This window comes from Ceratotherium simum, chromosome 11, assembly GCF_057802395.1.
Source record: "Ceratotherium simum simum isolate JZ-2026a chromosome 11, ASM5780239v1, whole genome shotgun sequence".
In the NCBI taxonomy this organism is placed as follows: domain Eukaryota; kingdom Metazoa; phylum Chordata; class Mammalia; order Perissodactyla; family Rhinocerotidae; genus Ceratotherium; species Ceratotherium simum.
In genome coordinates this window covers 16856618-16869597 of record NC_141910.1, presented here as the reverse complement: position 1 = coordinate 16869597, position 12980 = coordinate 16856618, and the positions used below count along the sequence as shown (strand labels likewise).

Here is a 12980-nt window from a genome sequence, read left to right as displayed (position 1 = left end):
CTGATTTTGGATTTTGAGCTTGTTTCTTGGAATTCTTGTGGGATTGCTTTGAAGCTTGTTTTTAAAGTACATACCTCCAGAAAAGATTTGGGTTTGCTTCTGCCAGGTGCCTGGAGGCTCCATCAACTCAGGATTACTGTAAAATAAACTCTCAGATTGAGGCTTTTTAGAACATATAGGTAGGGCAAACATCTACACAAAACCTGCAGGGGGACTAGCTGTGGTAAGGAATTCCCATGGAGTTCTCATGGGAGACTTATCCCTTATCCACCACAGCCAAGGTTGAGCACTGCATTTTTCCTCATCATAACCCTCTCTGACATGCTTTATTTCCTGGTTTACTCTTTTTGCCAAGAACATTACTTTCCATTTTGCTGACTTCCCACCTTTCTCCAGCCCATGGCTTTGTCTGCTGTCCCCCATATGCAGCCAATTAAAACGGAAAGATCTAGCCTATGAGAGATTAACAGAGGTCCCCCTCCAGTGTAGCCATCAGCTTCAGTACTTGTTACTTCTCTAACTAGTGTGTTCTTTCTTGCTTCTCAGAGTTCCTTTTTTTCTTGACAACTCACCTACATAAAGAATTCTTTTCTTTCGCATTTTTATCCAGCATTAAATTTTCTGTCCCGGAAAGTTCCTCAGGTTATCTAGTCTACTATATTGCCAGAAATTCCTGCTGCCACCTTTTTAACACATGTGGGTCCCTAGTTTATGTACAAGAATGGAGAAGGTAGGGAGGGGTCTCAACTGTGCTAAAAGGGAGAGAAACAAAAAGTTCTGGCAAAGAATCACAACTACCTGGGTGCAGACTGAGGGCAAAGGGAACACCAAATGGGTAATAGAAGAGAAAATGTATGTATTTGTATATGTGTATGTGCATGTATATATTTATATAAACTATGGGCTCTTGACTGGTTGTACAAATGAGGGCTTAGTAGCAATGCATATTGTCTTTCCTTGATATGTACACATTAATATAATCATTCAACTTTTTGATCATTAAATTCACTGTTCATGAGTTCATGAGTTTTGTCATCTCTAAGAAGGTACAAGAATAGTACTGATCCGAGTTATTGTGAGGATGAAATGGTGTGTGTGCCAGCTGCCCTTCCAGTTATTCCACTTAAGACTACATCAGACTTTTATATCCAGGGGAATTGTGATTAAGGAAGAGGAATGATCACTCCAGATGTTCAGATGGAGTAATTTGTGAAACTTATCTGCTCTTCTTTGGAAGAGGGCGAATGCCTCTATTTCAACAGGGATAGCTGCTGCATGTCAGGTAGAATCATGATATTCTTTTTGTTCTTCTTTGAAAATTTAAATATGGATACAAGGGTGAGTATAGATGCTGTGTATTCCAAAGGGTGAACTGTGCCAGACAATGTCTGTTGAATATTCTGTACTATCCCCACCCTTCTGAGTTCTCCCTTCTACTGGATACTTATCCAGAGAGATCCAATTAGATTTCACCAATGAGAGCCATTTGTACACAATTTGGAAAACAGAAGTAGAAATACGTATTCTCCAGTGCTAACTGCAAAGAGGCTAATGGGCACTAGACAGCTAACATAGGATTTGCCAATAGCTTCCAAGTATCTTTCTGACAATCACGCACCCGGGTTCTGTAGGCAGCTGAGATCACCAACAGGAGCTCCCTACAATTCCTACACTGGCAGGTTTCACAGTGGCCTCCCTGACCTGCATTTCCCAGGCCTTCTTATGGCCATGTAAGCCCAACTCCCCATATTAAATCCTTTCCTACTGGAAATACCAGTAGTGATGTATGATTTGTTGACCAAACTCTAACTCAGCAAGTAAAGGCACTGAAAGAAAAAATAAGGAAAAAATGCTATTTAATGTATAACTTAGGTCAGCAAGTATTTTATTAAGCAACCATTACGGCAAAGTCATTGTGCTTAGGCACCGAGAAATACGTGTGTTGTTTAAGCAGAGTCCATTTGTCCATAGGTCCTTCTCATATGATCTATGTACCTAGTGTACCCAGTACACTGAACAGCACAAGGTAAGACTGGAAAAGCAAGAGATAGCTGTTCAATTTTGTGAAGGGATTATCCATTTAAATAACGATCCAAGTTTTGAAGCATCCTATTTGGGCACAAGCCAAGCCATGGGAGATTCTTTAATTTAAAAATAATAACATTAAAAATCAGCCCTTGGGCCGGCCCCGTGGCTTAGTGGTTAAGTGTGTGCGCTCTGCTGCTGGTGGCCAGGGTTCGGATCCTGGGCGCGCACCGACACACTGCTTCTCCGGCCATGCTGAGGCCGCGTCCCACGTACAGCAACTAGAAGAATGTGCATCTATGACATACAACTATCTACTGGGGCTTGGGGGATAAAATTAAAAAAAATAAAAGATAAAAAATCAGCCCTATCTTCTGATAGGGTGATTGGCAACACTCGCAGAGCTGTCTTTACTTCGTTTCAGCATTTTGAGTCCAAAGGAGTTGAGGATCACTAATTTAGGAACATCACACTTTTGGGAAGGTCAAGTGAGGAGACCCAATGTGTGTACATGTCACCTAGTGTTTCTCTGTTCTAGGGAACTCCAGTCCCTGTCCTTTACTCCTGTGTAGTCACACGGGAAGAACCAGGAATTTGCAAATAAATTTATACAAATCTGTCTCTGCGGAGAAAACAACTCAAAGCACTTAAGTTACTAATGCTGTGTTGGTAAAGTCAATTCTGCCTTCAGAGGCCAGAATATTTTCCCACTTCACTTAAAGCATCAAAAAAAAAGAAAAAGACTACATATACGAAGAAGTTTCAAAATTAACTTGTTTCTTTCAAACAAAGAAATGCGTTGAACTTGAGTAACAACACATGAGTCCAAGTTAATAACCAAGAACATAAGATAGAAATCCTATAAAGATTTCCCATAGTTCCTAAGTTTCTACAGAGCAGCAGTAAAAGTAAATTCAACATTGGGTTTACATTTTATTCAAAGGATAAATACAAAATTAAGAAAGCAAGAAATAAAATTCAAAGCAAATGTGCTTGATAATTCAAAACAATTCTACATACAAAGTAAATACAAAAAAACTACAAAAGCCCCCATAAATCAAACTGGCTAGAAACATTCAAGTCTAAGAGAAAGTTGAATTTAATGCAATTTCGCTTGCCTAGCAACTGAAAGCCTTCATTGTCTCAGATATTTTGCATCCCATTAGGAGCATTAATTGAAGACAAAGTTTTCTAATGAGTCCATCTCACACTGAACTTGCCATAGCAAAACAGCCATGACTGATGACGCCACACTGGCTTTCCCACTGAGGACAGCAGTGTCACCTGAAAGTGGCTGTCGGTAGAAACAAATTGTAGTGATCCTGACACATCTAGAACTTTGCAGCCTGGATGTTGTATGACCATCTAAAATTAATGAGTATAAACCTTTGGGTCTCACAAATCTAAGAATGTATTAGTTAAGAACCAAGGGATCATTTGCCCTTTAGGTATAATTGATCTCGAATTCTCAGTGAGTGTTATACGACACACTTTGGGAATTCTGGCAGTTTTCCTTCTGAGACCTCACATATTTATCTTCATTTTAAAAGCTACAAAGGCAAAAATTAACCCCCAAAGATGCTCAGGGTGTGCAACAGCTGTGAGGTCCATAATATACCTTATTTGGTGGCTCTGGGTTTGGATTGTCGGATGCTTCTACATCACTTGTTACACTGCATAAATTACAGGCATATGAAAACATGCCAAGTGCCTTCATCCTAACAGGCGCAAAGTCTTGGTAAAATTTTATATAAACACATAGAGAGCCAGACCGATAAACGAATGGGAAGGAAATATCTATCATTCTATCCAGAGAGCATTTCTCCAATTGTTTACAAGCTCCATTTTTGATTCCATATTTTCAATTATTCATTCATACTTCATATTCAAAAATCTCTTGAAATATGAAAAGGAAAATATGGTTACATAACAGCATTCTCTATGAGAAAATACATAAGTGAACCTTGAGACTTGAAGCAATGAATCATGTTAATATGAAGTTCACAAATATGCCTTTTCAACCTTGGAAATAATCTCTTGTATACATGCTAACCAAAAAGAGAATAATGAATTTACCTTATTACATATATACTTCCTGGGAAGGGGTTAGCTTGTTAAATGACCTATAACCTGGCAACTTCTCTATATATTATTATGATTAGTTTATAGCTCCAGGATGCTTGTTAAGCTAATAAAGTTCCTACAACATTTTTAAAAATGAGGGAGAACTATTTACCTGCAGATTAATGAGAGAAACTTAATAAAGATTTCTTTCCCTTGTCCAAAAAAATTAAAGAAGTTATTTTTCCTTAAATGCCATTCCAATGAAAAGTACCCTCTTAATTTTGGGGGAAATTATTTCTTGGCCTTTAATAAGCACTCAGTAAATACTTACTGATAGCCAACTGAAGAGAATTTAAAGAAAACTGTTCACTAGGAGTAAAGCTGAATTTTATGTCAAAAATGCAGCCTGTAGGAAAAATGATCACACTAGGCTTTGCTGCAGAGCAAGAGAGAGAGAAAAAGAGAGATGAGAGGCTGGGCTCAATTATACAGGTAGGCAAAACAGCATGTCTATTCATTCAAACCTCCCTCGCATAACTCTGCACTTGCTCACAGCAAGTGCTGTGAGCAGCAGGGATAGATTTCAGCTTACTGTTTATAAAAGGATCCTATAAAAGGAATCTTTGTTCTATAATTAACAGATTGCTAGATACTACAGAAACTTTACATTTGGAGTACATGCTGTCTTGCTACTCACCTATCTTAACATCCTTCTTCTGCAACTATCAGTTCACTTAAAGTTGTTGATCACCGTATACCCTGGAAATTGGCTAGAAACAACACATTCTCACAAAAAATTTTAAAAGACTTGAGAAAGTATAATATCTATGAATATGACATCAGAAAAAAGAGAGCCTTTGTTGTATCTAATGATCCTTCCTAAAATAACTGGGAAGTTGGAGTAGAGACGTGGCTTTTGATTATATTTATACAATCATTCCTTCTTTTTAAAAGCATAAGTAATGAATAAACTTTTAGCATCAGAAATGTTTACTTAACAACTAAAGTAAACACTGGCTACATTCTTAGTACAATACAATCTTCAACACAACTATAAACATGTATACACTTCAAATATTGGCAAATTGCTTCAAAATGCAATTCTCAGCAAGTTTTTGGTAATTTATTCACAGTTCTGGATTAGAGTCACTGGACTTACAAGACATGAGGAAGAAATGACCAATTGGCTCAGTAAACTAAACATTCATTTTAAAGAACAGAAAACAAACAAAGCAAGGATGATTCTAAAATTTCCAGTTCACAAGAAATATAATTTAAACAAATACCAAAAGTTTTATTTAAGCAAAAAAAAAATTCAACTGTAGAACATTTAAAAAGCTAACAGGATCATTTCTATATTCATTCTGAAAACTAGTAAGAAAAGTAATTCAAGAATTCCCTAAAATGTTCTCATTAGTCATTATTTATGGTATATTCCATAACATTGATATCAAGCTATTACAGCCTTAAAAGTTAATATGGTATAACTTTACAGTCTTGCTAGTTAATTATGATTTTTATTTTAATCCTGGATATTATTGGTTCAAAGCTAATGTTATCCAGTCCTATGGGTTGTCATGTCAGAGATCTGAAGATATGGTTAAATTCATCAAGCTAGGGAAATACTGATGTATTAACAATCTTTAAGTATTGTAGAGAAAAAAACTGATTTAAGTGTTACCACTTCTAAACTTGAGACTCTAACACTAAAAACAAAGCAAGCAATCTGAAATATGTTTTCATGGGTAAAACACTCTATCTGGAATTCTGGTATACAAAATCTACTAATACGTGGATATAAGACTAAAATATCTTTACCATTCCCTTCAATTTCTTTGGCCTTCACAAATTCAATGCGAGCTATGAATTTTTTTCAATAAATACTTTTCAATGACATTGTGCTTTCTAGAAAAATCACTAAGTTATAGCACACAATAAATAGTTGACATTAGTCTTTCCCTTTTATTGCTATAGTATATCCTAATTTTTAAAAAAGATATGAGAAAAAACTCGCCCCAAAGGACTTCTTAAAATGTATGTTAAAGCAAACATTTCAGCTGATTTTCCTTCTTTGACGAGTTAATAGAAATAAGCGTCAAAGGAATATCACCAAGGAGCTAAAAAAAAGGCTCCTTTCCTCCTGTCCTCAAAATTAACTCAGGCCAAGAGACCTGTATTTAAAAGGATAAGACAATACCATCTCAGCAACAACTTTCCAAGAAAGCTAAGAGAGAAAATCTGTATCAGCTCTCTTAACCAACAACCCATCTGCACATCACCCTGTGTCAGTTCCCTCTGAGGAGTACTGACGCTTGACTGTTTCTCACCTTTGCATTTAATGACTGCTCTTCCTTAGAGGACCACAGATATATGGATGTATAGCCTGTGATAACAGCTTACTCTACAAAATGAATTTCACCTCTTATAAACATGTTAGACCATTACTTAAGTGAACAAGTCCACTCACAATATTTAACCACTCAGCTGAACTCCATTTTCCACTCTCTCACTCTATGCCTTCCAATGATCCTAGTCTTCACTAGTGCTGAGTCCACCTGGGCACAAGTACACTTTGCTGTAAACGAGATGTATTTTTCAGTTCCTCGCACAGTTACTTGCCCATAACTGGTTGTTGACATAGTTATAACAAACTAAAAACAGTTAACATTAGTTCTCCTCCTATCATTTATTCCTATGGCACAGGTGATTAAAAAAAGATAGAAAAGCTGGCTGACTCCAAAGTAACAATCATTTACTAGGCCATGTGTTAGATGTTACACATGACTCCCGGCCTAAAAAGGGCTCATGGCCTGGGGTAAGGAACTCCAAGTTACATACAACGGAATTTAAACTTTAAATGCTCTACGAGAAATAACTTTTTATATAAAGGACTCCTTTTGTAGAATATCTTTCTTGAAAAATCAGATTTTCTTATCCTATATTATATTGGTTTTAACTGGGCATGCACACTCATTAGTGATTTGCCTCATTGCAGTATCTTTTTTGTGTTCATAATTACTTATAAAAGCATTTAAAAACCACTACATTAAATAGGGTAGGGAGCAAGAAGAAGGGAAAGGGAGGAGAAACCATGTTTGTTTGGAAAATATCACTTCTTTGTTCTTAATTTCAACTCTTGATATTCAGTTTAGAACTTACCCTAGCTTGAAGAATGTGTGTGTGTATGTATGTGTGTGTGTGTCTGAGATAGAAAAACAGAGAGTTTGTGAAAACTAATGATTGATTTCACATATTAGTTTTCACTTAGAATGCTGACTCAAACTTTAGACCACTGAGAAATGCTACAAACCCATATAAATCATGTGCATAAAATGCTAATACAAAAAACATAAGAACTGACACTATTCACATACTAAAACTAGCAGGCCTACACAAAATAATCTTAGAAACAATTCAAATAGATATATATAGCTCTAGTAGCTATATGTATATGATGTAATTAGTAACCCTATTTTATTTTTAAAAACAATCAGGTTTCTAGTCTCTATCTATGCAAGTCCTTCCAAATTACCTCAAAATATGCCAATTCTTTCTCTAACCCTAATATACAAGCAGACTTCTATGTTTCTCTTGCAGCAATAGCTATTAGAAAATCTTAACCTCAACAAGTTCAAACACAGACAAAGGAAAAGACTAAGCTTTCTTAAATAATTATGCTAAATTTCGTACCTTCACAATTTAATAGTGAAAACTCTTGAAAGAAAAGGAGTTAACCAAAACATAAACACGCTGTCCTATAACCCCAAAGATTTGGCCAAAAGACCTCCAAGAAGAAATTACTACTCACAATTTTTTGCATGTCAAACGAATACTCTACTCTAAATATTTTAATCTAAATTGTTAATTTCCCTTTCTCACACTAACCAGCTGAAGGCACCTCAATATCACTTTATTTATTTATATCTTCTTCCTTCCTAAACATGTTTCAGGGGTAGAACACAGAAAATACAGAGAGAAAAATACCTAGGAAATAACTCTAAATTTGATGCAATCCTTCACTAGTATCAGTGAAAGCATGTAGCTTTTCCTACGTCTAGCCCACCATACACATTTAGAGTCAAATGATTAGTCAAAAGACTTGTAAATCTTGCAAACAACCGCAAAGAGCTTCCTAACTGGCTGTACTACCAGTACGGAAGGTACTGGTTTTATATAACAAGGCAGTGAAGGGAAGTTAAAATTAACTTCAGGAAATTCCTCTTTGGGACAAAGTTGAAGAGAATTCTGAATATATCAGTACTGACTTAATCTGAGACACTTGATAGCAACTCTGTGGTGATTTCAAAGAACAAGATAAAATACGTCATTCAGCAGCCATTAAAGAAAACCACAGATACAAGGAAATAAAAACCAATTTTAGGAGAAAAAAACAAGGAGTAGGATATCCAACATGTATGTATCTCATCTTCAAAGTTAAAGTCATATTGTCAGTTGTCCAAAGCAGCTCAAATTTAAAGTTTGTGCTATGAAACTGTGCAAATATTTTCTTTTAAGGGCTGGAGAGAACCAATGCACTACTAGACTTCTTAGCCTCCTAAGTTACCTCGACCTACAGATAAGAGGCAACAAGTTTGAGAGACTAACTTAGATAGAAATCCCACCAAGAAAAGTTTTCAGTTTTTAAGTTTTACAGTTTGATTTAAAAACAAATTTCAAAATAAATCACAGCATCTTCTCTTTATGTATAACTTAGCAAAACCTTAATTAAATGTCCAAATATTAGCATACATTACCGCTGTCATTGGGGTGAAGGAATAGAAGCGTGGTAAAACAAACACCAATTATTTTAAAAACAACATACAAACCCTCTCGGATTGAAGTAGAGGGCCCAGAAATCCAACACTCAGCATCCTTTAAAGAAAATGAGAGCTAAATCTCTTTTTAATACCGATTCCAATATAGATTCCATTATTCAAACTCCTCCACAAATTACTGGAAAAACATGAGTAATTTCACAAAAATCACAAATTGAGTAGAATAATTATAACTGATATATAAATAAGGATTTACTAAAAAAGGCTTAAAGGGGTGATATTTTAAATCAAGGTTTTAAATATAAAAGGTGTCTTGTGTTGCTTCATCGCCCAGAGTTTCAGATGCTCCTTATTCTACAGTTACAGATTTGGCAAGGTTCCGGGGGAAATCAACCTGCAAAAAAAGAGCAAGATTTGAGAGATTATACAGACTGGGGAGAAAAGAGGAGCTGCTATAAGCAAATTATTTTTGTTTATAAAAACAGAAAACAACATGTTCATTAAACATCTTTATTATAGACTACAAAGAATTAAGATTAGAAAATATAGTCAAATAACATATCTTGAAAAGACTTGAAATCACGAAAAAGAATTCTGAAGGAGCCAGTTCAGCACAGGAAGAGCTCCTGTGGTCCTCCATAGAGGTGGCAGCCCTCTCAGAGGACACTAGAAATCTATAAGAGCAGGATGTTTTGGTTGTCACAATGACTAGGGGACCGGCGATGCTAAAAGTCCTGCAGTGTGTGGGACAGACAATCCTAAACAAAGAACTGCCAATAGCTACTCCATTAAGAAACATAGAAAACAAGTGGAGATTCTCCAAGGAGGTAATCTCAACCATGGAGGTAACCTCCAAGGTGCCTTTAAGTTCTATGGATAAGAAAATGTTATGGTGTAACTTACAAGTTGAGCCATGCAAATATAACAGTGACAGATACAGGTATCTAATGGATTTCTCAAATGCTTTTGCTAAAAACAGGAGGAAAACTATCAGAATGAACCTGGGTAAAAAGCCAGCCCAAGATATCTGCAGTGGTCCATCACTTACATCATAGCCTCTCAGCACAGCAAGGTGGAAAGCCAGCAACTGTAAGGGGATCACACTGAGAATGCCCTGCAAGCAGTCCACTGAGTGGGGCACCTTGATTGTTCTTTTTGTGTTCTTAATGGTCTCGGTATCTTCCTTATCACAAATCACCACTGGCCGTCCCTGGGGAAGAAAATCACACACACAATCACTGGTGAACAAAGGCAGGGCTGTAGCCTGTGAATGTGCAAATTTTGCACTGCACTATTCGCATGCAGCCTCAATGACATAGACTTATTTAAACTCACAGTCCTATGGGGTATGGATCTTACCTACAGTTGAGGAAACTGAAGCTTCGTGGGATCCAGTAATTTGTTTAAACTCACACAACTGAGAAATACCAGGGTTAGTACTTGAGTCCAGATCTGCCTGCCTTCAAAGCCCAAGTTCATAAGCACCATGTTGTGACTAGGGATTAATAATGTCTTTGGGGATTTATATATAAAGCCAAATGACCTGAAGAAAACTCAGTTAAGCAGAGCACCCATAATATTAATGTAAAATCTAGTTCCTCCTGAAATATTCATCTCAGAATATTAAATTAAAAGGGAGCAGCATACACTAGTTGAAGAGGACAGGATTTGGAGAATAAGACCTCAGTTTTGGTCTTGGTTCTGCCTATTATGAGATCTACGAGCTGGGTCCTGTCAATACTCTTGAATATCTCAGATTCATCACAGGTTAGTAAACCTAAACATGTTTTGTAAGCCACCTACTGGGCACTGGTCTATCACTTTAAATGTCATAAAATTCAAATAAGCTTTAGTGACCCAACTCTTAGATTGCCAACGTTGTCCTCCCAGCAGCCCAACTTACCTGTCTAGCAACCACCTGCTGAAGAGCATTCTGACACTTCGCATAAGTGTGATCTCTCATGATGATCATGATGACAGGCATCAACTTATCTACCAAAGCCAGAGGGCCGTGTTTCAACTCACCAGCGAGGATGCCTTCAGAGTGCATGTAAGTGATTTCTTTGATTTTCTAATAGGAAAGTACTAGATTAGTCTTCAGTCTGTTTTTCAAAGACTCATTCTTAAGTAAATATCACACAAAACATCTGATATCTGAAGTCACTATCGATTTATCCAAAAGTATTCAAGGATCACTGATCTGTAAATATAGCTAACACATTAATAGATCATTATTTCTATAATATCAACAAATAATTGGAAGTTTTAAAACTCCACAAAGACATTTTAAAGATTTTGGATTATCAGGAATGTACACGTGTTTCTTTGTAACTGTTCTATTTGCTTCATTTTTACCCTCAATTAAATCTCACACCTAGAGAACTTAATCTTTATTTTATTCATATTTGGACAACAAATTAACCCAAGTTACTTGCTAACCCCGAGTTATGCTAAAATGTACTCTTCTTAATTTCACTTTTGAATTAAGTATTTTGTTACACTTTCTCAAGGTAAACAAATCAGAATGCATAAATACAAAGGCACTTTCAAAAGTTCCACCTATTTCATTCACTCAGTCTCAAAGTATGACTATGTGCCAGGTCTGTAAGTCAACAGACTGAAATTATAAGTCAGAAGACTTACCAGTGCCCCTTCAAGACAAGTAGCATAATGATAGCCACGTCCCATTATCAAGACCGACTTCTGATGATAAAGTTCAGTTGCCAGTTTCTGAATTTCATCATCCATGCTCAGTACTTCCTTAATCAAATCTGTTAAAAAGTAACATTAGCAAAATCTATGAAAAAAGGACAATAAACTGAACTGATATAATAATAATAATATATTGGTAGCAACCAACAAAAGACCAGTGTTTCTATTCTTCCGTGATGTCACTGAGGGATTTTTAAATACAGAAGTGCAAAAATAGGAAGATTTTATTGACTAAATAGCTACAACTTTAAGGATAAGAGAATTTTACCCATTACCCAGTCCCTTAGACAACAAAAGAATAATAATCTGAGTATCTTCATACCAGGCAGCCGCTTCAATCCAAGCATGATCTCTTTGCGTCTCTCTTGCATGGAGATCCTGTCATCACACATCATAAGGGCGAACATCACAAGGGATACAAACTGGCTGGTGTAAGCCTGAAATACCACAAAAAAGCAGAATTAGTTACAGTTGCATTTTAAGTACTTGGAATTTTTAATTTTAAAAAAAGATGAAAATAAAAAATTCCCATTGGTTTTATACGTATATATTGTCCATTTTTAAAAAACAGCGTTATTAACAGCAAACTGAACCAGTTTTTAGGAAATCTATCACGATTCTCCTTTTCTGAATTTGAACAAATGGCTTAACCTTTATTTCCAGGTACAAAATAAAAGTTCCTTATAAGACATGGATGCTTATGAAGTCCCTAATACCACAGAGAAAGGAAGAGAAACATGCCAAAGGAAGGCGAGAAGAGAGTGAACGCGCAGGCGCATAACCAAAATAAGTTTTTGAGGTAAGTCAAAAGCGAGAGTTTGAAGGACTCTTTGAGGTATTTTCCCTGGTTTTCTTGGATTTTTTTTAAAATTACTTTTTGATTTTTCACCTTCACCTACTGCCTGTTCCTCACTTCTACCTCTTTTTCTTAAGTTTGGCTAAAAATTTTTTAAAAGTTCAACTGCAGAAAAGTAAATTGAAATAAGAACAATCCTCAGTCTTACTAATAGGAATAATTACACTAATAACATTTGTGAATACTGCCTTCTGGTCTATACTATGTTTTTCTTTCTTTATATTGTTAAGAAAACTAATTATTAGTAGGTACAATTTTATAACTTGCTTTTATTCTTAATTAACGTTACAAGCACTTTCCCAAGACAGAATGCTTTCTCTGTTTACTACTGTGTAATAACCTTGAGCAGTTTTTTTCATCTCCTTAGGCCTCAGGTGGCCCGTCTGTTAAAAGGACACAATAGTTACAAGATTATCATAAGAATTAAATGAGACAAATATAAAGCATTCAGCATAATGCTTGACATACAGGCTCAAAACAAACTTTTTTACTGATGATAGCTTGAACTAAAAGACATTTATTTCCCTAGGCTACAGAATTGTGAATAT

The 12980-nt window shown here is 36.0% G+C and overlaps 1 protein-coding gene across 1 annotated transcript in view; it reads right to left on the bottom strand.

Moving 5' to 3' along the window:
• Positions 1-2938: 2938 nt before the first annotated feature.
• The window catches only part of GFPT1 (glutamine--fructose-6-phosphate transaminase 1), a 62189-nt gene continuing 52147 nt past the window's right edge, over positions 2939-12980 (bottom strand). The window contains exons 15-19 of the mRNA XM_004435591.3: positions 11899-12013; positions 11508-11635; positions 10768-10935; positions 9913-10074; positions 2939-9258 (exon numbers count right to left, since the gene is read on the bottom strand). Of these exons, the coding sequence (XP_004435648.1) occupies positions 9214-9258; positions 9913-10074; positions 10768-10935; positions 11508-11635; positions 11899-12013 (618 nt within the window). The 3' untranslated portion in view covers positions 2939-9213. The remainder of the gene's footprint in view (positions 9259-9912; positions 10075-10767; positions 10936-11507; positions 11636-11898; positions 12014-12980) is intronic.